The 27,189-nt window shown below is 39.3% G+C and overlaps 1 protein-coding gene across 1 annotated transcript in view; it reads right to left on the bottom strand.

Annotated features, from left to right (window-relative positions):
- LANCL3 (LanC like 3) overlaps positions 1 to 27,189 on the bottom strand; it is a 125,469-nt gene that overhangs the window by 1,444 nt on the left and 96,836 nt on the right. The window contains exons 2-4 of the mRNA XM_004714559.2: positions 18,269 to 18,392; positions 15,838 to 16,035; positions 7,882 to 8,089 (exon numbers count right to left, since the gene is read on the bottom strand). Coding sequence (XP_004714616.1) covers positions 7,882 to 8,089; positions 15,838 to 16,035; positions 18,269 to 18,392 — 530 coding nt within the window. The remainder of the gene's footprint in view (positions 1 to 7,881; positions 8,090 to 15,837; positions 16,036 to 18,268; positions 18,393 to 27,189) is intronic.

Raw genomic sequence — 27,189 nt, 5'->3', positions numbered from 1 at the left:
AAACTATGATGTTCCTCTATAAGCATGTTATTTCTGAGACAGATTTCATTTCTATGTATCAGAGACTGAAAAAAAGAGCAAGGTTTATAGAAATTATGGCTTGGGGAGCAAAAAGATAACGTGAACACATGACATACTATAATTATGACATCATATACTAACTGTGCTACAAAACAGAACTATTAACCATAAAAATATATCCCAATGAAAACATTTTTTTAACTTTCCTTATGTTTGCCACAAATGCCACTCAGGCTATTTATAGTAACTTTTCTTTTAATAGCTGTTTACAGTTGTCAGTGTGCTGTCTTCTACGCCAGCGCTTTACTGACTTGCTCTATACATTCCCATCAAGAACCAAAAAACAGCCACCAGTTCAGACAGAGGCTGGAACTCATGGCTTGCTAAAACCCTCAAGCTGAAACTGCAGTACATTTCGATTATTGCTACTACACAGAGGGTATGACGAAGAGTAATTACTTATTTGATCTTTTTAGAGCTCTTGGAATTACTTGACGGCAGTTAAAATAAATCAGCAGGAAACATACTGCCTTTCTATTTGCTGCAATGTTTCAATCAACTCCTTTCCTAAATATGCCATTATTTTAAAATCTAAGCAGTAGAATGATTCGTCTGAAGAGTGAAGGCCGTGTCATGGTGTAGCTTCAGAGTGTCTTAAACTTTTTGATGCTAATAGATTATTTGGCAGTCTGGGTCCCTTTTCAGAAGAAAGGTTGCCAGTGCATAAAATAATATACACAAAATCCCCAAGTAAATTGATTATATTAAACCTCAGTTGCCAAAATATTTTAATACCATCATGTGGATTCCAACGTATAACAACTCTGTATAAAAAAGTAAAACTTCCTGCCCCGCCCTAGAGGTTCCAGGGCTGTAAACTTTATTTCTGAGTTTAGGGGTGGAGGGCGCAAAAGGCAATTGCCACATCTTTCTCCTGTTGAACAGCTGGTAGATTCAATCTGTGACTTTTAAGTTTGCCTCCAAACACTTAACTGCAGGTCTTCAATTGTAATATATTTCCTTTACAATTCTTTAATAACATTCAGTAGTAACATCCAGTAGTAGGCCCCATAACCACTGACATTGTTATGTTGTGATAACATTGGAATACATTTCACAATATCTGCAACAAAAGTAATATGACATGAGAACATCTACTATATATATTGATGATAAAAGCACAGCTGGACTGTTACTTAAAGAAAATATATATTTTAGTTTAGCCTTAATGGAAATAAGAATTGTATTTATTTTTAGGCAAGTTCATGTACCCAAGATTAAGAACCCCTTAGGTAGTAGAAAATAAAGGCTTGATGCATGAGATACTTTAGACACATTGAAAATTTCATGGTTTATGACCTTTGGTAAAGTTCTTAATCTACGCATAGAATGGAAAAATTACTCATTGAATAGGACTACTATTGATAAAGGTTAAATATACCATATACAATACTCTGAGTAGCTAACAAATCTTCCATATATAGTCATTGTGTTTTCACATAAACATATCATAGCGCAATATTTGTGAAATAGAGAAAAATCATTCCACCATACTTTAAAAGGAACTCAGATCATTCCATGTTTTTCTTCTTTGGAACTTTCATCCCTAAAGTTGAATTTATTTATTACTTTATAATTATGTTGTTTTTGTTGTAAGGTGCTATAGAGTTGGTTCCAACTAATATCAACCCTGTGCACAACAACATGGAACAGTGCCAAGTCCTGCACCATCCTCACAATTGTTTTTGTTTGAGCCCATTGGTGCAGCCACTGTGTCAATCCATCTCTTTGAAGGATTTTCTCTTTTCTGCTGCCTCTCTACTTGACCAAGCATGATGTGTTTCTCCAGGGACTGGTATCCCTTAACAAGATGTCCGAAGTACGTGAGATGAACTCACTGTCCTTGCCTCTAAGAAGCATTCTGGCTGAACATATGAAAATTCCAAACTACCTGTCATCGAGTCATTTCTGACTATTTCTGTATTTAAAACTAGCTATTCTGAATTGTTTCACCTAAAATAAACATTTTATGATGTTTTGTTCGCAAGAATTCCTAAATGATTTGTAGAAATTTCTAGTAATATTGGAAATGGATGAGTGTCAGTTTCATTGCTTCTTTCTGACTTGAAAATGTTGATTATATAAAAGTAAAAATGATTGTTAAACATTTAACCAACTATGCAAAAATCAAATTGACAAGTTGACTTTCACAAAAAAAATTCTATCAAACTGGAAATCAGAGTGGCAATTAAGGACATTTTAAAATTAAACATATCAAGAATATTTCATATAGCTATGCACCCAAAATTGAACTCAAAGGAAAATTAATAGGTATGAGTTTTATTCACAATCACACACAGTATATGATGATAATGAAAAAAATGGATGATAGTCTAGATAAGTGTTTTTACAAAAAATAGAAAATAACAAAATAAAGGAAAATAACTGTAGAAAACAAAAATAAGGCAGAAAAAAAGAATAAATCATGAAACGAAAGAGAAATATAATACTACTGTCATTTTGTAGATCATTTTATTGAGGGCTCTTACAATCTCTTGTTACAATTCATACATCAACTGTATCTGAATTATTAGTGTATATATATTGCCATCATTCTTTTCTAGACATTTACTTTCTATTGAGTCCTTGGGATCAATTCCTCTTTTTTTTCTCTCCCCTCTCCACCCTCGCGGCCCCTTGATAGATTTTTAGATTGTTGTTATTTTCATATCTAACACTGACTGCTGTCTCCGTTCCCATCTGGTTTCTGTTGTTCTTCCCCCTGGATGGGGGTGTGTGATTATGTGGCATTCATTGCGATCAGTACCCACTTCTTCCCTACCTCTTACCCCTTTCCCCTTACCCTTTTGGTATCACTATTCCCATTCCTGTTCCTGGGTTCCTTGTATCATGAGCTTTATCTCTTGCCTGTACCTATGTACATGCTCCCTTCCAGTCCAGAGTGGGAAGCAGCACTGGGGTCATGATCGTGCGGGGTGAGGAGGTCTCAAGAGATCAGATGTATATTGCATAACCCATCGATGTTCTACTGCACCACGATTGACTCATCCCTGCAACCCCTCTGTGGGGGGATGTTCCATTGTTCACAGATGGGTTTGGGGTCTCTGCTCCAGCCCCCCTCATTCTCACCAATGCGTTTTTGTTTGTTGTTTTTTATGAATCTTCATGACACCTCATGATCACCCTGGCTGGTGTGCCTCTTCCATGTGGGGTTGTTGCTTCACTGTTGGATGGCCGCTTGTTTAACTTCAAGCCTTTAAGACCCCAGACGCTATATCTTTTAATAGCCGGGCACCATTCCCTGTTTTCACCACATCTGCTTATGCACCCATTTTGTCTTCAGCAATTTTGTCAGGGATGGGGTCAGGGGGAGGGAGTGCTGAGCATCACAAAATGTCATTTTGTTACAACAAAGTGTTCTTGTATTGAAGGAGCGTATGAACTGAGGCCCAAAGCCCGTCTGCTTATATAAATATATGTACATAGGCCAATACTTCTATTTTTATGGATTAATGTATTTACATAAGTACACACCTCTGTTAATACCTCTATCTATAGCTTTGCTTCCTAGAGCTTTCCTCTGTTTCTTTTTGCCTCCTCCTGCCCCACCATCACTTTCCCCCTTCTTCCACCTCTTAGTGCGTCCTCTCAGTTAGATTGGAGTTGCTCTACTACCCACAGGATCTCTGCACCCTCCTAGATGTTGGTTTCAATTCACTAGCTGTTCCCCTGCTCCTGGTGTCATCCACTCACCACACCCTTCTCCCCGCCTCCTTCTTCTCCCAAAACCCTCTGGGGTCATTGGCCCTGTTACTTTTCCCTCCACTGTTCCGAGCTTTCCTCCACTGTTCATCCCAGCTAAATAGGCAAACCAGCCATGTACTAGTCCAAACAATAAGAAAGCAAAAGGTTGAAGAAAGAAAAACAGAGAGAAAAAAACCTACATATAATTTCAACAAACTTTTGAAAATTTATATAAATACAAGCTTTTCAGAAATATTTTAATTATGAAAATTAATTTAAGAAGTGTTTGAAAGCTGAATAATTAAATGATAACAATGAATTTTATTTTTCTAATAGTTGGAATTTATAGCTGCAGACGAATATTTGACAACTTGAAATTTTTTTCTATCATTCAATTGTTCAACTTTTTTAACCATTTTTTAATTTATTTTACAGTGAATATATTCCCGTACAAGCATCTATTACACAGTTGGCAATACTGTTGCAAAAACTGCCAAAATTGGGGAAACTTGTTTTCTTTGAGCCATACCATATTTTAACTTTTGAATTATAATGAAGTGGGAACTTGAGTACTTAAGCAATAATATGCAGTACCAAAAAACCAAACCTTTGAGTTGATTCCAACTCAAAGTGACCCTATAATACACTCTATAACTGGATCCTTGGGGTTTCCGAGATTGTAAATCTTTATGGAGCAGACCTTTCTCCTTTAGAAAATCAGATAAGTTTGAAGTGCTGACTTTATGGTTAACAGCCCAACATTTAACCCACAGTAACATCAGAAAAACAAAGAAAACCCACATTGTCTTCTAGTTGATTCCAACTGGCCGGCTAGAACTGCCACTGTTGATTTTAAGACTGCAACTCTTTATGTAAGTAGAAAGCCTTCTCATTCTCCCACAGAACAGCTGGTGGTTTCAAACTGCTGACCTTTCAGTTAGCAGCTCTACTTCTTACCCAGTAGACTACCAGAACTCCTTACTATGCTACAAGACCTCCTTATTAAACGCAGTGGCCAAACAATATTCTGCTATTAGGTGCACATTTTCATTCTTCTATCTGTCAACGACATTCCAATTGTCTGAAACACCTAATCCAAACTTTCTTCCTAAGATCAAAATTTTAGCAAAATGCCAATACTAGACTTTAATAAATGGAAATTTATACCATGTTTCTTGATGAAAACACTCCGTATTTTAAATATATTAAGTATCACTTAAAAATAAAACAAAAAACCTTTTCCTTGAATTTTTGTTGTTTTTGATTCGGGTTGACCCTCATATAGCACATGATAGAGCCATCCTTGTGGATTTTAAAGACTGTAGATCACTAATGGAGCAGAAAGTCTCATCTTTCTCCCTTGGAGAAGCTGGTGGGTTTGAACTGTCATCTTTGCTATTAACAGTCCAATTCGTAAGCCCACTAAGATACAGAGCTCTTAATTATAAATAACACAACCTACACTTCAATGGAATTCTAATTAAATTTCCTAGGGATTTTTTTAATTTGACAAATTGATTCTAAAGTTTGACCAGAAGAATAAATTAAAGAGAATCACTAAGAAAAATTATAAATAAATGAATAATAAAATATAGAACTGGAAAAATGAAACAGAAGAGTGTCCAGAAATAAACCCACATCCATATATGAAAATTGAATTTATTATAAAACTAGAAGCTTGAATTACTGGGGACAGTGATCAGTATATGTTATTGGAAAAATAATTTTAATTAAAAAAAATAAAACCCTCACTGGAGCCATCATAAAAATAAATTCCAAATGTATTAAAGAGTTAAATTTAAACTAAATTCATAAGTCAATGCAAACAAATCCTTTTTGCAATCTTAGAGTGGGGAAAGTCTTTTCACACATAACCCAAATCTAGAAAACTTAAAGAAAAGATTGATAAAAATAATGCTATTTAAATGTTTTCATGACAAAAGACTATGTTTTACGGTGAAAAAGAAATGTCAAAGTAGGAAACTATTTGGAATGTAATATATATTGACAGAGTTAAAATCCTTCATACACATGTTACAACAGGAAATTTGGGTAAAGAATTAAAACAGCTATGGAGTCATCATGAGTTAGAATCTACTGGATGGCAATGAGTTTGTGTTTTTGAGTTTAGTTGAAGACCATGAAACACCTATGGATGTAATGATGCCAATTCCAAAAATTATTCTTCATAAATTCACTGATTGTTTTTTTTTAATTTGGGGAGACATTTTGTTTGTATTAGTGAAAAGTGTATATGTACACCCACCGCCATCAAGTCGATTCCGACTCCTACTGATTCCATATAGGATTTCTGAGAGTGCAAATCTTTACAGAAGCAGACAGCCGACTCATCTTTCCCTCGGATCGATGGCTTAGTTTGGACTTTGGACTTTAGCAGCCCAACACTTACCCAACAGCACCACCCGGGCTTGGTGAAATTCATGAGGTGATCTCTATCATGAATAAATCTATACAAACCCAAATGTAAGAATGCCACCTACAAATTGTTCACTTAAAATTATAACCTGCACAAAATATAGCAGGAGCCTATTAAAATATATATGTGTTTCATATATATGTGATACAGATGAGTATATGGACATACATTTATGTATAGAAAAAAGTCTATAATCTCATTCAAAACTTTTATTAGGAATAATAGCAAACATGTACACTGCAGTTATTAACTCATTTAAACTACCCAATAAGGCAGCCACTATTTTTCACATTTTACAGATGAGAAAATTGAAGAGCAGAACAAGTTAATGACTTGTTCAAGGTCAAAAACCAATACAATAACTTTCAGGTATAACCCTTCAGTGGGGCTGTTTACAAGAGCTCAGTGACTATTCTTTAGCCCCTATCCTCCCAGCTGGCCCCCTCAAATGACAGCTCAGATGCACAGAAAAAAGACCACATGGGTGAGTGTGAAAGGCTCATTTGCCTAAGTGCCACCAAGATCACTTTGGATATGTATAGCTTTCAAGTCCTCTCAAATGGAATTCCAGTCTTATGCCACTGTACATCCAGGAACCCTCCCTCAAGTGCTTTCCCCAGTGTTATTGAGCTATTTCGAGTCAATGATAGTTTTTCCTTAATCATAAGAAGGATTGTGAGGATGGTGTGTTGTTTTGCTGTGCATGGGGTGGCTATGAGTGAGATCAGACTCCACGGCACCTTACAACAACAACAACAACAACAACAGCAACAATAGCACAGCTCTTCTAGTTCGGATTACCCGAATTACAAACGAAGGTTGATTTCTACCAAAAGCAAGGCTGTCTGGCCTACAGCTGATATTCCATGTTTTCTCAAATTTCCAGGAATAAACTACAGATAATTTGGCCCTGTCTATCAAAAGTACCTGTTGGTGAGGTGATTATGCATTGACCTGCTAATCTCAAAGTTAGCAGTTCAAAACCACCCGCCACTCTGAGGGAGAAAGACAACGTTTCTGTTCTCGGAAATCCACAAGAGGTAGTTCTTTGCTGAGTTACAGGGTTGGTATGAGACAGAATAGACTCAATGGCAATGACTGAGTGAGCAATCGGAATGATAAATATACTCTTAGGATGCCTGTATATGTGTACAATTATATATGTGAACATATATACATACACACATTATCTATATATGCAGTATATATACACACATGCACAAGGTTGTTCATCATGGTCATTTGTAGATAACAAAATATTGGAAACAACCCAAACACACTTCTCAATATGGAATTGGTTTGCTTTACACAGTAGAATATGATGCAACACTAAAAATGACCGAAGCAGCCCTTTATGTATTAATTTAAGGTGAGCTCTAAGATAACAAGGTGTATACAGAAAAAAAGTGGGACAAAAGTCTGTATACAACTATTTGTTTGTATCTGCACCACCAAATATCTCAGGCAGGCTATTCAAGAAACTGGTAACACTTATTGTCTCCAGGCAAACTAGAGGCCCACAGGGAATCATTGATATAATTCCTGGTTTACATTTTTTGAACAATGCGAATATATTCCTGATTGAATAAAAGTAATTAGGTTACAATTTTGAAAAAAATACCTTAAAACAAACAAACAAACAAAAAAAAACAGCTGACCTTTGAGCTCGGTAGATGTATTTAGAGTTTCCTGTGAGCCGGTATAGCAGCAGGAAGACATAGGCACTGCCAGCCACACCATGGCAAATCCCTGGCCCTTTCTTTAGCAGGCCCTTCTGCCATGTGAGTTCTCCACACCGGATACACGTGTCCAGGTACTGTGGTTTCTTGGAAACCAGGTAAGCTTTGGCAAAGAGATAGGCAATCCCTGTGAAAATATCAAAGATATTAGCGGTGACTTTCAGGGCTTAGTATTGTGAGTAGAACTTCTCAAACTGCGAAAGACTCACCAATCACATGGGGTATTGGGAAAATGCAGACGCTGACCTAGTAGGTCTGAGTTGGGCTCTGAGATTCTGCCTTTCTAACAAGCACCTTTGTAGGGACCGTACTGAGTAACACGGCTATAGAATCTTCTACAAGGGAGTCCTGTATTTTCCCTATAGGATTTAGTTTTCATTGTTTTAATTGTATCATGGGGTTGGCCCCCAGAGAAAAGGAGCAACATCTTAATTGAAGTACATCACTTGATAAAATCCATCATTTACAAATGGGTTAATATTTAATAAGGCATACTCTGGTAAGTATTTTGCTTATCTGGCCATTTGGAAGGACTTAATATTGATACAGCTTGCACGTGCCCCCTCAGAGGTTCAGCATTTGTGATGTTTAAGTACTTCTTACTATCTACTTTTTCTTAAGAGCAAAACTGGGAGTCTTGCCAGGAATAACAAAGTTCCCAAATGTCCTTCCTAAGACTCCTACTCCCAATGTGAAGTCATTCTCAACTTGATTGTCCCAAGAAAAGACGTTTTCCTTTAAAATCCACCAACAAAGATCAGGAACAGAAACAAGAAAAGCTGTAGCTATTCATAGACATGGTTTCCCACCACTTCCAGGGGCTCATATTGAAGGAAGAGTTTATTCACGTTAAGAATACTCCCTCTCCTGCATAGCCAACCTCACTCCTATGTTTGACAAAAAGAAAAAACTTGAAATGTGGTGGGCATCCTGACTCGCTCATCCATTTGAGTTCTTTCGCCTCTTTGAAGGTAAGTTTACAATTAGGTAGAGAGAGAAATTATAGAAAACGGATTGTAATGGAAATAATCCTTATAACTAGGAGCAAACATTCCTTTGGAAAGAGGTTGCACTGGCTTCCTTTGGCTTCCGTAGAAGTTTTGCATCTATCTAGCGAGCATATATCCACTTTCCTTAACCAGGTGCGGAGGTGGAGTCCAGTTTGAATTATGGCAGTCCTAGGTATTTCTGAGTAGACCTGATCCATAGCGTTTTCAAGGCTGTGACTTTGCAGAAGTAGACCAACGGGCCTTTTCTTGCTAGGCGTGGTGAAGCCCCAGCCCTTTATTTAGTAGTCAGGTTCTTAGTCATTGGCACCACCCAGGGACTCCTCAGCATTCCGAAGGCTGAGTATTCCCGTGTGCTCAATGGGTTGGCCTTTGAACTGCTTATAACACCTTTCTAGTTGCCTCATTCATTAGTGACTTAAAGGAAAGAATTGACGTGTGTTCGTTTGATACTTACACGAGAGTCAAGATTTAATTAGCTTAAAGTCTATTCGTTACCATTCCCTGTGTTTAGCACACAAATTAACAACAGACCACATTCGTTAGGGAATGCCTTCCAGTAAACCACACTTTTTCTCTATAGAATTTCCTCCTTTAATTTTAGGAACAAATGATCTCTCACAAACTGAAGGAGGAATTTTAAAAATAATTGAATTGATATATTGGGGCTTCGAAAAGTTCATAAAACTTTGCACTGTATTTTAATTCCAGTTTTCCAATTTTTGAAACTCCACCATACGTTCACTTATTTGCTACACCCATTTCATTTGAAAATGTTCATTGGCTGAATGCGTAGTCCTAGGCAAGGTAGGGTTATGGCTATGGGATTTTTGCAGTCCCACAGGACCTTGGTCTCCAAGGGGCTCACAATGAGTAAGTGCTCTACTGTTGTGATCTTGAAATTCTCAATACTTTTTCCAGTAAGAGACCTGTGTTTTAATTTAGTCCTGGGTCTCCCAAATTATGTAGCCAGTCCTAACCCAGGGTGACATAAAATGCTAACAATGACACTTGCCTTTCAGGGAGGTATTGTCTAGAAAGAGAGATAAAAATATGCACATATGATTGATACATGATAGGACATGCAGTTCATGATGCTGCTGGGGCATAAAATGAGTGATACTGTGAATAATACTAGAGGGCTCAAAGGAGGTTCTGCCCTAAAGGAGATACAAAAAGCCTCAGTTAGAAATTCAGACTTCATAGGACATATAAAAAACACCATACTCAAGATGAGACAGGTAGTGAATTCTAAACACTAGGATCAGCATACACATAAAAAACACCATACTCAAGATGAGACAGGTAGTGAATTCTAAACACTAGGATCAGCTCCAAAAGATTTGGAGCCAGGAAAGACAAGTCACATTGATGTCAGGGGTGCGCTATTCTAACCAAAGGGCTAGTGGGATGGGAGGGTATGTTTGGTTAAGATTGTGAATGTTTTGATAAGCCCAGCTAAGCACCTTGTACTTTATTCTGGAAGTGATAGAATTTTTGTCGTGGGCTGGTTGTTTTTGTTTGTTTATTTTTAAGATGTGATTGGTATTACAGCCAAAATACCTCACAGAGGGATTGGGAGAGACCTAAAGAGTAGCCATGAGTTGAATCTATTGACAGAAAGATGGAAAAGAGGCTGATGAAAGAAACATTTCACAGGACTTAGTGACTGTTTAGGTATGAACTGAGCATTTACTACATTACAGCACAGTAGGAGGTTCTAAGGTTGGAAACAGTCCCTGCCTCGTTGGCATTTGCAGGCGAACTAGGGCTATCATGAGGCTCCATGAGGGGTAAAAGAGGTGTTATGAGAGCACATAGGAGAGCCTCACATTTTGCGATAGGGAAGGTGTATACGAGGGACTGGCACCACCTAACCTGAGTGTGAAAGGACAAGGAAGAGGTAGCTAGGTATAGTGGATGCTGTTGTGTCCTGTCCAGATGCCATTATCCAGTTGCCCCATTTTCCAGGTGTTGTAATAGGTGGTTGCTAACCAACCTGCTGTCCCCTTCTTGGAAGTCCTGCACTCAGTCAGACAGGAGGCTATGTTATGCAACCCTTAGCCAATTTCTGTCAATGACTAACTTAGTTCAGTAAACCAAACCATTAACCATTGCCTTTCCATTGCCATGTTTTCATGTTTCTGGCTGCCCGTGGTGTTCACTCTTCTTAGATACAGCATTCCCATCCATCTTGGCCTGACTAACTTACCTCATGAAGCCCTCCTCAAACCTGAGGCAGCATCAAGTATTTTTCCTTGGGGTTCTCATCACTTTCTACACACATACATAATATCTAATGAAAAGCGAATGATTCAATGTTTGCCTCCCTTAGAAGACAGTAAACCACCCACTGGTATCAGTGGAGACAGGTTCCTGGTAAAGCAGAGGGTCAGTGGAATAGAGGACGACCCTCAATGAACAAGAGAGACACCATGGCTGCAAGAATGAGTTCAAATATAACAGTCAGTACGCGGAGGGCCTAAGACCAGACAGTGCTTCTTTCTGCTATACATGGGATTGCTACGAGTCAGAATCAACTTGATGGCACCTAACAACAGCAGTCATAGCATAGCATGGTGTTGGCACAAAGCAAGAGCTCCATAAATGTCTGTTGAGCCCCAAAGTCCTCACTTCTCACCCCCACGCAGCCGGATGGGGTGGGGATAACTGATGTGGAAGGAAGAATAAATGGTATTGTGTAATTGCTGTGCCTAGCCATTAGCCGCAGACAACTGAATGGTTATTGATCCTATAGTTCCAGCCAGAGAAAATAAGATTCTTTCTTCAGCCTGAATCCCAGAACAGTGTATGGAAGGAACTTTGAGAAACTTCTAATCCTGATGATTCCTAGGTCAAGCTAGGGATTTCACACTAATGCTGCTTAACCTAAATGGAGGGAATGCTGGGTTCCTTTCCTCTTTTTTTTGGGGGGGGGGTGTCCTTTGTTTTTCATGATAACCAATTCATTTTGTCATGGGGGTACTTATTAAGCCTTATTAAGAAGCTTGAGTTGGCAATGATAGATGCCTTTACCAAATGTAACTAAAAATGGAATTATTACTTAATAAATATAGCTTAGAAATAAAATCTTTCAAAATAGGGGATATAACAGAAATTAGCAGTAGCCATACTTAATAGGTGTGATTTCAATAACATATCTGAGATTCATCACACATGTGCATTCTGCGATCTATAGTTTCACTGAGATATGCATGGCACAATGTATACTGCAAGGCTTAAGGCCCGGCGAAACACTCCACAAGTCCTAGGTTTTTTCTATTAAAGTCTCTTCCACAAAACCCCCAAACCAAACCCACTGCAACTGAGTCCATTTCAACCCTGTGTGACTCTGTAGGACAGAAGAGAATTGCCCCACAAAGTTTCCAAGGCTGAGCATCATTCTGGAAGTAGACTACCAGATCTATCTCCTATGGAATGGTTGGTGGATTCATCCTGACAACCTCTGGGTTAGCTGCTGAGTGCTTAACCACTGTACCACCGGCTTTCTTCCTACACAAGCTCTGTTGTGAAACAAATTAACACACACTCAGATACCTGTGTTTCTCCCAGGGTAAAGGAAATACACTTTCATTGCTATCACAGCAATGGTGTAATCTAGTGTAATATAAGGCAATATAATGTTATCTAGAGTTTATTTTATCCACAGCATTTGTTTTAATGGTTTTGCAATCGACTTTAGTCCTATATTTCAGAACCATTAAGGCTATGAAGAGATCACATGCATCTGCTTGTTATACTTCATTGCATTTAATGAGCGACGCTATATACCACAGTGGGTATTTATAAATGTAGGTATTTACAACGTTTTTTGGACTTATCCCTTAGGAATAGCAAGACTCTGTGGTAATCAAAGGATTAAGCTTCATTATTCCATCTCAAAGTGCTGATTTCACAGATGAAGCGGCAAAGGCATAAATGAAGCAAATGGTTGTCACAAGGTCACTTAGCTGGTTAGTTTTGACGCTACCTATAGAACCCAGAGTTATGAATTTAGAGTTAAGAACTACTTCTACGCTGTGTGAATAACTTGAGCAAAGACGGGTTGAAGGAAAGTCAATAGGTAAAAATTTTCAGGGAGGGGGATAAATATCATAAATGAAGTTGCACCCTGTGGATCATCTATAGCAGGTTTCTACTCACATAATTGGTCTGCGTCCCTAAGCCATCTGTGCAGTTCATAAATCTACTCTCAAAAATATTTTTCTCCAACAAACAAAAATCATTATTTTAGGCCATCTCTATTTCACATTTTTGGAGAATTTGCTCTTGCTGATTTCAAAGAGATCATAATAGTTTCTGACCTGAACTTATAAGGCTTATTATAATTACTCCCAATGCTATTTCTGCCATGTGAGGGTTGGCAGAAACGGTGGCCCCATTTAGCTCATTATTCACTGTGATTTGGTTTATTTTTGGTAGTCCAGTGAATATGTGGATTAAATGGTTTTTGCTTTGGAATCCCTGTTTGATCTTATCAAGATACTAAATATGAATGACAAAGGAGGATAAATCAAGTCCCTAAAGTGATGAATCATATACATCACTGTTATTTGGTATATTAAAAGGATGGAATAATTGTCCTTGAAGATAATCATCTCAATTAACTGACCTAGTCACTCATTTTAGCAGATGATCTTTCCACTCAGTTCTAGGCTTTTATTAGCACACTGAGTCCTTTAAAATTGTTCTGTGTTGGTTTTGGGACATTTCCAAAATTCAAGGACCCTGAAGTGCTTGGAGGATATCCAGAGACCATCATTGACAATGATTAAAGGGGATAGGAAATGGAATGTTGAGCCTAACATGAAGAGATATTATTTTAGGGATGGTGAATAACTGCTATTTTTCTCCACAAAGGTCAACATAAAAAGAAATGGACTCAAATTGTCACCAGCAGCATTGAGATCAGACATAATACACAATGCTCTGGCACTGGTACACGCACACATTGGTGCCTTGGAAATCTCTTTCTTAAGTAAACATGGTGGGCAGAGAAAATAATGGTCAAGGAACTAAGGCTTACATTATCCAGCAACTCACATGGTTTCAAGGAAAAATGAAATTACAGTTGCAATCAAGAACAGCTATTAGGTAAGGAAGGAAAGGATACACAATAAATCAGGTACCAAATTGAAGGAAGGAAAGTCAATATATTTTGAAGCTCTGCTTTTTCCTTGAAAAAGAAACCCACTAAGAATCCAGCGATCTTGTGCTATTTGATATTTTAAATCTGTCGTCTGCCAAAGTAGCCATGATGAATTGATTTATTGGAATGTAATTTATTTCAAACTGTTCCTTTTTAGAAGGCCTAATGAACAGTGTAATTGGATTTTTTTAAAAGGAAACTATGAGGTCTGACATCTTTTCCAGGTTAAATTCCAGAGAGTTCCTTGGGGATGACTTCTCTTTTTAGCACACTTCTTTATTAGATGGCGCAGAGCAATCCACCCTCTCCCACAGGGTTGCTATGAGATGGAATCTGATACATGGCATTGGACTTGTGTTTTTTTTCTTTTGTTTGTTTGCTTTTGGAATGTAGACTTGTATTCAAAGAATTATACAATAGTGTCTTAAAATATGATGTGCATGTACATTACCTGGTGCTCCTGTTAAATTACAGATTCTGGTTCAGTGGGTCTGAGATTCTGAATTTCTAACAAGCTCTTGGGTTGTCCATGCTTCTAGCCCAGGGACCACATTTTGATCGATTGGTCTCCAGATTGGCAATATGCAATGTGACCACTTTGAGTTGAGAAGTGATATAAATGTAAAAGAGGCAATAAATTGCATAGATCACCTAAAAACTATAATGTGAGTTTTTAATAATATTTTAAAATCTCAATATTTTAAAAAATCATTGTATGTAGAAATTACACTATCTGGATTGTTGAGTTCTACTCATATACTATACCAAAAATCAAAACGAATCTGACTCACAGCATCCCTATATAGGCTTTATTAGACTATGTCTTTTGGGAGCAGTCTTATCTTTCACTTGAGGAGCAGCTGGCAGGTTTGAATCACTGGTTCAATGTGTAATGCACTACACCCCTGCAAAAAACAAACAAACAAACAAACAAAACAACAAAAATAGCCGCTCACTGTCATCGAGTCCATTCTGACTCACAGCAATCCTGTAGGACAGAATAGAACTGTCCCTGTGGGTTTCTGAGACTGCAACTCAATCAGGGGAGCAGAAAGCCTCATCTTTCTCCTGAAGAGCATTTAAAATGCTGACTTGTGTTTAGTAGCCCAATGTGTACTGCAATTTGCTGTACATAGCCCACTATACCCCAGGGCTCCACAAAATATAATTATTAAAATTAACTTAATCTGTTTCATTTTCCTTTTTTTAAATGACGTTAACGCAACAATATAAAGTGCATATGCAGTTTATAACTCTTTCTATTGGCCATGCTACTTTAACATTAGAGCTATTACCAACTGTCATCAAGTCAATTATGACGCATAGTGACCCTATAGGACAAGTAGAACTGCTCCCTGGGATTTCTGAAGCAGTAAATCTTCATAGGAGGAGATAGCCTCATATTTTTCCCTCAGAGAGGCTGGTGTATTCAAACTGGTGACCTTGCAGTTAACAGACCAACAAGTAATGTTCTAAGACACCAGGGCTCCTTACATAGACATAGATGATCTATTTCAAGCTATACAGGATCATTTCTGTAGGTCCTTTAAATATCGAGATGTGTTTGGCTTTGAAACACTCAACCATTTCTTTTTAAAATCTCACAAGATGAGAAATACTCTCCAGTCTCAGAAAAGGAGCCTCCCTTGCCTGAGGTAGCTAGAAGGCACTGTTCTTAGATAATAGACTATTTGAGACCTGGGGCACCATGACACCAATGGACCAGCTCATTCTCTCTCTCAATGGTCTCGCCGAGTTCAGGTGGCCAGTTGCAGTTCTGCTCCTGCTCCATGAGGAAGTCCACACTCTGCCACACCAGCTCCTGATCTGAGGGCTTGAGGTGTTCATGATAAGAAAGAAGCATCTGGAGAATGGATGATAGACCATGAGCTGCCCCTATATTAATACAAAAAAAGCCAGAATTAACTCATGGAACTGAGAGGATAATCAGTTTGATTTAGTGAGAAGACAATTATAGGATACAAAGCACAATGGCAATATTACTTGGAAGAACAACAGGTGCTGTCAAATCAATATATATATATATAGGTGGAAATATATATATTTCCACCAAAGCAACCCCATGTTACAGAGTAGCAATGACCTGTAGTATTTCCTAGGCTATATAATCTTTATAGGAATAAAAGTTTTTTCCTGCCGAGTCACCACCCTTTCATTTAGAAGCTGAACACTTGGCCATGTTGCCACTGGGCTCCTTGAAAGCACATATCCAAGAATATTCAACCAAATTTACTGCCATGGGGTCAACTTCAACTCATAGTAACTCTGTAGGACAGTGCTCCTTTGGGTTTCTGAACTTTGAATCTTTGTGGAGTAATTGGTTGCTTCAAACCACTGATCTTTTGCTTAGAACCTCAATGTGTAGCTCACTATACCACCAGGGTTCTCTTGCGAGCACATATAATAAGATAATACCCGCATTGCCTAAGGAAGCTTTCTGAGGAGTATACTTGAGATCATAGGTTCTCAAACTTATTTGGCCTATTGCTCGCTTAAAATAATTACTCAGTGGCTCCCTAGCATCAAAAAGCTTTTGTACCATATATAGCCCATAATCCAGGTTAAAGTATAGGTATCTACTTTTGCAGCCCCCTTGGATGGTTCCATCAGCACCAGGGGATGGTAACACCCATTTGCTTTAGATCTAGGGCCAGCAAACTACAACCTACAGCTAAATCAGGCCAATTGCCTGTTTTTGTAAAGAAAATATTATGTTGTCTCACCACACACATATGTTTACTATTATCTATGACAGGAGCCCTAGTAGCACTGCCAGTAAGCTTGAGCTGCTAACCTGAAGGTTGGTGGTGCAAGGCCACCAGCTAGCTTCTTAGGAAACTTAGACAGGAATTTATTGGTGTTTTGAGAAAAGGCTTATGGTCCTGATAATTTATAAGCTCATTGCTGGAGTTGTTCATTCATTTGGACACCCCCAATGTGTGCAGGTTCAATGGGAAAGTTCTAGGAATTGCCACAATAAATGAGACAAATTCCCTAACCTAAAGGTGCACAAAGCTTGTTAAGGCAGTTAGGCAGGTAATATACTAATTATAGCATGATGTGATAAGGACTCCAATAGAAGTGTGACCAGGGTGACATGTTGCCTAATTTTGCTTCGGGAGAAAACCTGAAACCTGACAAAAGTGAGGGAGGGTTTCTCCACAGAGGGTTTGACAAATTCTTTCTCCAGAAGCATGATTGATATTTGAGCAGAATCTTGAAGTCTAGGTAAAAGTAGCAGGGTCAATGAAGGGATATTCTTGCCAGAAGAACATGCACAAAGTTAAGAAGGTATGGAAACATGATACGTGTAGGACATTGGGCTGAAGTATTCCAGGCAAGAAATGGAACCTGAGTTTGGAGCACATCAGAGGGCCTTGGAAACTTTTCTCAGGAGTAATTGGAATCTACTGAAGAATTCAAGGAAGGAATCACTAATTTGCACTTTATATGCCTCACATTTTAAAATGAGCCATTTTGATTCAGTAAGCGATTGTGAATCTGTTAATATTAAGCACTAGATGTTTGTAGCTGAATCCTATTAGCTGTGCAGAGGCACTCCTTGTAATCAGTGTGAACACTGTTCACAATCTTTCAGCAATTTTAGGTCAATGAGTCCGCAATCTAGGAAAAAGGATGTAAGCCTTTAGTGAAAGTTAATAACTGTTAAAACAGCGACACTTCTGCATGACTAAAAATGCTTGGAAATAAAGTTTCTATGCTTCCCAGCATGAGTGAAGAAACTACACTTCTGTCAGAAGATGAAAACAGATATCAAATTGTGATTTGTTATACTGATTCAAAAGGTTGGTGGTTTGAATCCACATAGTGACTCCACCAAAGACCTAACCATCTGCATAGGTAAAGATTACAATTAGAAAACCCAAGGGGCCAGTACTACTCTGTCCCATGGACCATTATGAGACGACTCGATGGCATCCATCTACCACATCAACTATATCTACCAATATTTCTTTCTTAAGTATTTACAGTATTTCCAGGAAAATGAATAGTGATGAACTATGCTAAAACTAAAGTCAGTCGGTCTTTATTTAATGTTACCATTAGACACTTACTTCTATAGGTCTTGGCCAATATTTTCACTCACCCAAGTATTCAGTTCCGTAATAAGAGTACATCAGAGGGAATGGCTTCCTCTTTTTTATGGCATACTGCTTCCCAGAGTCCAGAATTGCCTGACAAATTGATTTGATCTGTGCCGGGGTCAGCACCTGATCAAAGAAATCCAGAAGCAGAAACGAAATCAAGAAGCAGAAGTCAAAACAGCTTATTGCTAGCTCCACCCCCTACGCCCCATCTTGGATGCTGAGTGTTCTTACTTAAGAAGTCAGCATATCTCTGGAATCTTTTTCCGACATGATCATGCATTCTGGAGATAAGCTGAGCTGATCTTAAAAAAAATCAAATAAACCAAACCAAACGCTGCTCCTCCTTTTGTCACACTTATCTAACCTCTTCAGAAAGTGTGCTGTTTTGATGGAAAACACACACCTTTATAGCTAGACCATTTTATAAATGCAAAGACCACCTTACAGCTGGTATATCATTAGTCCTTGTCACAAGACAAAGAAATTGCTCGAAAAAGAACAAACAGTGCTCCTAATCAATCAAGTTTAACTACGCTGTTACTCTCAGGATAAGTGGTGCAGGTCTGGCCGAGACAACGGGTCTTCCATTTGAATTATTTGCCCTGTGCTTATAGAGTCACACTTCAAATGACAAGCTGCTGTATGACAGCCTCAAGGTAACCTCCTGTATTCCCTGAATGAAATCCAAGTCCAGTAGCACCAAGGCAAAAATAACTTCTGGCAGGGAAATGCGGGTGCCCGGCGGTGCAGTGAGAGGTCAGCATCTTGAAACCACTTCTGGTGAAAGATGGAGCTTGATGCTCCTGTCAAGAGTGACAGTCTCGGGACCCACCGGGGACGTTCTGCCCTCACCCATAAGGTCTCCGTGAGTCTGAATCAACTCCATGGCAATGAGAGCATTAAAATGATGCCTAAGAGGTAATGGCTAAACTGCAATAACTTGTCATCTTCTATGTTGATTCAGTCTACTTACTGTCTGTCTGTCTTGGGAAGGCAGAGAAATTAAAACGAACTCAAGACTCTAAAGCATCATTGCATTTATTAGGATTCTACTCAGGCTGGGCATGCCTTCTGCCACCTCCCCTTCCTCGGGGCAGATTACATGCTATTTGGCATGCTTCCCGAATCACCAGGCCCGTTTTCGCTGGTGCAGTGCTTGCCAGTTGATGTGCTATGTCTATCTATCCGTTTTTTGAGAGCCAGGACTGTGGTAGCTCATCATTTTCATATGCTTGGCCATGTGTCGGCAAATAAGTTCCATTTTGAGTCTCTGGGTGGTACAAAGGCTTAACTTAGCTTGGCTTCTAACAGAAAGGTCGGCAGTTTAAGTCCACCCAGTGGTGCCTTGATGATCTATTTCTGAAAACAACCACCACGAGCAGCTATTGAAATGGCTATAAAAATGGCGATCCTTAAGCAGCACGGTTCTACTCTGACACACCTGAAGTTACCATGAGTCAGAAGTGATCCCTTCAAAACGATTGGAGTTTAACGGATACGAAGAGCAGAACTGTTTCCTCCCTCCTTCCTCTTTCTTTTATTAGGATTCTACCTGGTTTCATTCGATATTTGTATTTGTAGGAAATAGATGAGGGTACGTCAAAAAGCACTGCCACTGGATTTCTAGTTCCTGCATGCACAGCTTTATGCCAAAGAAAGCATATTCAAAGGAGTTTATGTGGTCAGTGTAGGGCTACAGACCACTTCTCTCAGTAATGTCCATTTTCTAAGTCTCAATAAGTTTCGATCAATAAAGAAAACCTTCGATCAATAAAACCTTCAAGAAAAGGGACAATCAGAATAATGTATGTGCCAGGTAGCTACTGGGTCCGTTACATTTTAGATAAAAAGGTTGGTTGTTTTTTGAGTATTCTAAAGTAGTAGTCCTGATAGATTGTCTTGCAGGACACAGGACAATCAGGAGAGCTTATTATGAAGAAAGTTGAAGAAGACGGAAAACTGCATCAGTGAGGAAAAGGCTGGGAACGTTGTGCCAAATATTTCCCCTCCATCATGACAAGGCATCTGCGCGTTCTTCCAGGGTAGCCAGAACTGCGCTGTGACCGTTTTTGTAGGACACCTTACTCCATCAACCCGAGAGCTCCCGTCTTATCCCTTCAAACTCTTTGTTTGTTTGTTTGTTTCAAAATCTTAAAGGATAGTTATTTTAAAGAAACACATTTTGAGTCTTCAAGGATGTCATACTGCTGTTTTGATGTTGCATAAATCAAAGTGCCCAGATTTCTTCAGGAAAGTGGTAGCAAGATGGAAATACTGCCTTCAGAAAAAGACAGACCTAGTTTGAGGATATGATGAGACAAAATAACTTCACGTTTTCGTAGTTCAGTTTGATAAAATTTAAAAATAATTTCGTAGCAGTATTTTTAAACTTAGTCTCTTATCTTGCTCTTTGACTATACTTAGGTCCTTTCTGCCCAAGAATGATCATGATTCCATATGGTAGAAGTACTTTTTGTAGTGTGAAAAACCACTGATTATTCAGGTTTATATATTTGTTTGAATTACAAAAATTCTCTATTTGGCTTTGGTGTCTACAACTGAAAATTGGCTAAGTCTTTTCTCAGTTCAGTATTTATTCTAACACGTATTTTCTCTGTATGTGTGTGTGTTTGCATGCTCATTTTGAATCCATAAAAAAAAAAACCCCAAAACAAAAACAACCTCAATTTATATGTAGCTCCCAACCCCTTTCTTCCCATCTCTAATCCACAATTTAGAATACATTTCTAAAATATTATTTAGAAACACCTCCCTGGTTATGCATCATGTCTGGGTGGTTTCTTCTTATCTCTCAGAAACAGTGTGAAAAACAAAGAGAACCCAGGGCTTGTTCCACTAGATAGAGAGCAGTTCTGCATGCAGTTCTTTATCTCTGGGAACAGACAAGACCTACCCTTGGGTTTATTGATCAGCAAATAAAAACTGAAAACAGTGTTGTTCATTACAAGTGTGGGGGGATTGAGTGAGGAGTGTGGTCTTTTTAAATTTTCCCCCCTGAACCAACAATACTGAAAGGAGAAAATAGCTGAGATATGGGAGGCTGTGGCTTACTCTTGTTGTCTCCATAAACTTTCTCAAATATCTCTCCATTCTCCACTCCCAGTACCTGGAGACATGCAGATGAGCACACATGCAGCCTCCAATCAGATGTCAGAGCATATAAATGCCTTTGAACATCTTGTTTTTACAATACCCAGGGGGCCTGGGAAGGGAGAGAGGGGTCTTTCAATAGGGAGTAAATCACTGACAACAGAAGGAGAATTGCTTGCTGATTAGGCCTTAAACAAAAGATACCCAAATTCTCTTTCTTATATTTATGTCATGTAAAGCCTGTGTACAATAGTGAAGGGATCAACTGCTTAGTAAAAGTTGGTGGTATGAATGAACTTACCCAGCATATCTGCTAAAGGGGAAAATTACACCTGGAAAACTGTATAGGGAAGTTCCACTTTGTAACGTGAGGTCACTAGGTGTCAAAATTGACTTGAGGGTTCTTAACAACAGCCATGCATGTGTTGATAGAAGCGGTTCTTTAAATAGACATTTTTTAACATTGAATTAAAATAGCTAAAGATAGCTCTCAAATACAAAGTATTTGTTCATGGCCTGGTTTAAATAAAGTTTTGTTAGTTGAATTGATTACCTTTAATGATTCTTAATTAGGGATGTTGTTGTGAAATATTCCTACCAAACTGCCTTCTCTGTGTGAAAAGAGAAGAGAAAAATAAAGCACATGCGTTTGACTCTACCTGATGGTCATGCTGTGTCTCACTCCACTTAGAGGAGAGATGACTTCCCTTAAGAAAACAAACAAAATGGGCAGTGCCACAGAACAAGTCCCCGCCCCCCCCTCCCCTTCCCAGACCTCTTCCCAGGGCTCTCTTGCCCACAGACCCTCTGAATGAAGCAAACTTGTTTCTCTAGGCATCAAACCTGACCTTCCCTCACTAACTTCGTTTGACTACTAAAAGCCATGGCTTTGCCAATATCAGAGGGCATGCTATATCAAACAAATAACTTCTCTCACGAATCTGAGCGGTATATTCAGATTTTTTTTTAAAAAGTGAAACTGCTAATAATGATGGTGGTTGTTAAAGGCTAGAGGGGATGTAGAGCCCATGCACAAACTGCGTGTAAGAGAGTATCAAATGTGAGAATAAGTCGGAGATGTGAGGGAGAAGGAAAGACTAAACCACTCAAGAGTAAGAGGAGATGGAAACAGAGAGGCAGTGAGAAGCAATGATAGAAAGTCAGAGGAAAATTACTACTCCTTCCTGTTATTGTTAACTACCATAAAGTTGACTCTGACTCATGGCAACTGTATGTACAGTGGGATGAAACATTGCCTGATTCGGTATCATCCTCACAACTGCCAGTATGTTCAAGTTCACTGTTTCAGCTATTCTGCCAGACATGAAGGTCTCACCTTGGCTTAGCCTCTATGTCACCAATTTGTCCAGCAAATACGATCTTGTGTTCAAAACAAGTCAAACAATGTCCTTGGATGCCAAGCAAATCAGACAACGTTCGGTTATCATCCATATGATTTCCACTGGCCAATTTGTGGCAGTAGATGGATAGGTCCTTCTTCCTAGGCTGGAAGCTGCACTGAAAACTGTTCACCAGGAGCGACTGCTGATCCTGGAAATAATGGTGACAGAACTTCCCAGTATCATAGCAACATCTAAAGCCTCCACAGCAGGATAAACTGACAGTCAGGTGATGGAAATAGTTCTTATAACTCTCTTCGATATTAACAGCGTTGGGGCTACTGGTTCAATTCTTGACCACCTTTCCATACCAACCTATCACCATTTCCCTACTCCCAATCTTTGCTTAGCTACTTGGAAAAGTCTCAGTTTTCCATTTAAAGAGCCTAACTAGGCTAGGCAACAATTTAAAGACAATCCTTTCATCTTCCACCTTTCTCACCCTTCAAATAAATACAGCTTCCCTACTATTTACCATGATAGATCATAGATGCCTGTGATTAAGGAATACGATAAGGACCTTAGTCTTGAAGTAGCTGGCCTCAATCTCTGTCATAAGCCCCTTTGAGACGTCAGATATTGGAGATGTCTGTTCCTTATTGTGTGTTCTGAGAACCAGTAGCTCACTATCATCTGGGACTTTGTTAGAAATGCAAATTCCCAAGCCCCACCTCAAACCTACTAAATAATCAGCTGTATCTTAACGAGATCAGGTGATTTTCATATATATGGAAGTTTGAGAAGCATTGTTTTTTTTAGAAAGTCTCCCATAATAAAAAAAAACTTCATGCATTGTCCAATATTAGATAAGATCCAAGCAATACTGGCCTTCCATAGATTTGTTTTATTTTCCAATTATGTTTATATCATACTCTTGGCTCCTATATGAAGGAAAGATTAATAGAAGAAACAGACAAGATTGTTCAAAATTGTTTTAAAGATACTGCTCAGTTTTTTAATGCCTCTCCATAGAAGCACAGGTTCCACTAATAGCTCACCTAACAAATTGATAAGCTTTGCTTTAATAGATACAGAGATTGTCATCGCAGTCTTGAAGGTCAGGAAGCAGTTAATTCCTGCATTTGGTGCAGTAACTTTCCTTCGTCTTGGGGTTCCAGCGTATTATCTTTCATTCCAGGTTTCACTCACTTAAACATTTTAATGGTAAACCATGCCAAAGTGCATTTTGGCAGGTAGGGGCAGAACATAAATATTTTAATATCATGGTTAATGGGGATCTTGAGGTGGCAATTTAATGAATATGCGTGACTGGTGTCAAATTACAGTTCTCAAGTTGACCTGAAACCACTGTCCAGAGATTCTAGACTTCCCATGCCACGTCTGACTCATTTATCACCATCTTTATCAAGAGTACTCAGAGTTCAAAATGTCCTGAGTACGTGACTGCCTGTTTGCCCAGAGAACACAAAGTCACACCAATCTTACACTACACATGTAAGTCCCAGAGTAAGAATTGATACTGATTTGGATGTTCTCCCTCAGCAATTTATTTCACTTCAACCCTTTGTCCCACCATTCTGATGCTACCAGAGTTTTCTACTAAGCGAAAGTAACAAGCCATTTGACTACTTGAGAATTCTAAATTGGTTTTTGACATGCATGAATTAGAATATTTGAGAGAAAAATCTCTTGAATTGTTTGGGCCTAGGTATTTTTCTTTTGAAACATTTGCTCTTTAGTCGCCACGTAAAGTCAGTTTCTTTAAATATTTAGTTACAAGTTCTGAATAGTGAAGGCAGAGTAGACGCTGCAGGCACTCAGTATTCCTCCCACCCCCCACCGCCCCTCCCCTTCTTCGCTCAAGGCACAAGTGGGCACTAAATAAATGTCCCCCTGGTGTCAGGTGTTGGCAGCCTCAGGCCTGTATGCAGTTGGCTACAAAGCAATGAAGTTCAGTGACTACTCAAGATGCGCTCCCCAGAATCCCTGTGTCCTCAGATGACCACAGCATGGAACACCCCAGTCTCCACCGCAGTCCAGTGTCCTTCACATAGCCCTCCTGCCCAGATCCCTGGGGTGCTCCCCCAACCTCATCTCAAAGCTCAGGTCTGAACTGTCCACAGTCCCTCCTGGGCTCCAGCCCTCGCTGTGCGATGCACGGCCATCCAGGCGGGCTGGAAGCTGCGTGACATGAGAAGAGAGCTACAACGGCTCCCGGCAGGCAGAGAGGGCATGGCGAGGGCGGGCACCTCACAGCTGCCTGTAGTGCCAAAATGGGTCTTCCCGGCAGAAGGCTGTGATGGACTAAGGGAAGATTCCGCCCGCGCTGCCCTCCGGTCTGCTTGCCACACCTGCTCCTCCCTCCCTCCAGCAGGCCTGGCTATTTTTAATACTTACATTTTATGCAATAATAAACAGATTTGTAGGGTCCGTATGAAGGAAAAAACTGGTTACGATGGGAGAGTAAATATTTGACCTGGAAAATAAACTTAAGGTAGAAGAACATCTTAAGAAGAGAAAGCAATGAGGTCTAAGGTAACATTAAGTGGACGTTTCAAGAAACATCTTGCTTAATTGAACAATCAGTTGATGTTTTGTGAATCTTATCTGCAAAGTCTCCGATAAAGGGCACTTTGAGAGACAGGCAATCTTAATAATGAGACTAAATAAAAGTGTGAATTATTTATGTAATGAAACATTCAACATATGCTCGATGCAGTGACCCGTAGCACTGTGCATTAGGCATTGGACTACTAACCATAGGGTCACAGGTTCACACCCACCAGACACTCTTAGGAGAAAAAAATAAAGATTATTTGCTACCATAAAGTTTTACAGACTCAGAATACTCTACAGAGGGCACTGTGAGTTGGAATTGACTCAAACAGTGTTTGTTTTTGTTTTCTTTCCACTTTTGACTTATTGGAGTAAGGTAGAGGGAGAAATACCAGAGGCTTCACAGAAGTTATAGGATTGGAGCTGAGCTTTGAAGGGCAAGTAGATAGCATAAAAATTAAAGTAAGGAGAATAGGGCATTTTAAGATGTGGAGTAACGGGGAAAGTCCGATGTATTAAGCCAGTACTTCTCATGCTGCAGTGTCCACACAAATCACCTGAGGATCTTGTTAAAATGCAGCTTCTGATTCAGTAGTGTTGACATATATCGGGGAAGAAATCTACATTTTTAGCATTCTCTGGTGATACTGATGCTAATAGTTCATGGACCGCACTTGGAGTAGCAGCAAGGAATTATGGGAAGAGAGAACAGAAAGTCCGGTTGCAGCACAGAATTTCTCTTGGGAAGGGTGATTTATTCAGCTAAAGAAATTATATGACATTCTCAAAGCCTTTCAAGAAAGCAAGAAGAGAACCAAGCAAGACTGTCCCCCATCATCGTTTAAATGGTCTGATTATTTAGTAAAAAGCAGCAGCAACAATGGGAAAATTCTCTTCCAATGTGATCTGTGTAGAAACGTGTCCAGAGTTAGAAATGTCATAGGGAAGCTCTCATAGCAAAAGTAGCCAGGTTTGTTATTTTTTAAATTAGGCTCCAAATGGGGCATGTGTGCTGGTACAGAATGAGCAAGCCCCTTCCATCTGGTTTTCCTGATGCTCCCTGGCCATTATTATGCCTGGCTATGCGGAGTGGGAGGCAGTTTACTCTAGTTGATGATTATCTTCCAGGCATTAAAGGGACCCAGAAGTGAATTTCTGATCTAAACATTTGGTCCCAGATACCATTTCACAGTTGGCTCTTTTTCTGTTTCATGGCAAGAGAAACACAAGCCAAGAAAGCACTGGAAATCAGAAAAGAAAAACAGGTTTTACACCATTCTTGTAGACTGACTGTTGGCTTTAAAGACTTATTAGGAGTATCCTGATTGCCCAGTCTGGCCAGGTGAAGGATCATTAGATGATTTCATTTTGTGTTTTCCTGTAAAATACTGAAATATCTCATACCCGAAGATTCCTTATCTAAGCGACAAAATAAGACTTACAATACCTGTTCCACTTGTCTCCTTAGGTGATGTCAAGTGACTTATGGGAAAACAATTCCCAGCTTTGGACTGCACACAGCGTTCACTTGGAGGAGCTGTTATAGGTAGGAAGGATCTTAATAGGTAGGAAGATTAAGGATAAAGGGGTTGTCTCCACAAAATGCCTATGTTAAACAAAAATTATCTGGCCACGCCACAATAAAGGGGTTTGAAAGGAAGCAAGCACCCATTTGGAAACCTATATGGACTATCCAAAGCTGGGTATGTTCAGACCAAGTTCACCTAGGTGCAGATGAACGTCAACCTGGGCTTGTGCAATAGACGCCAGCAACATTAGGTCACATGGGCACCTATCTCAGCCACTACAAACGGCCCAGTGGTGACCGCCAGCAGACCCCACGCCCCGACACACACACACACACACACACACACACACACACACACACACAC

This window comes from Echinops telfairi, unplaced genomic scaffold (genome assembly GCF_000313985.2).
Source record: "Echinops telfairi isolate 266 unplaced genomic scaffold, ASM31398v2 ScPeMD7_26;HRSCAF=91, whole genome shotgun sequence".
Classification (NCBI taxonomy): Eukaryota; Metazoa; Chordata; class Mammalia; order Afrosoricida; family Tenrecidae; genus Echinops; species Echinops telfairi.
Note: the sequence above shows the minus strand (reverse complement) of the source record. Positions and strands in the feature narration are given on the sequence as shown.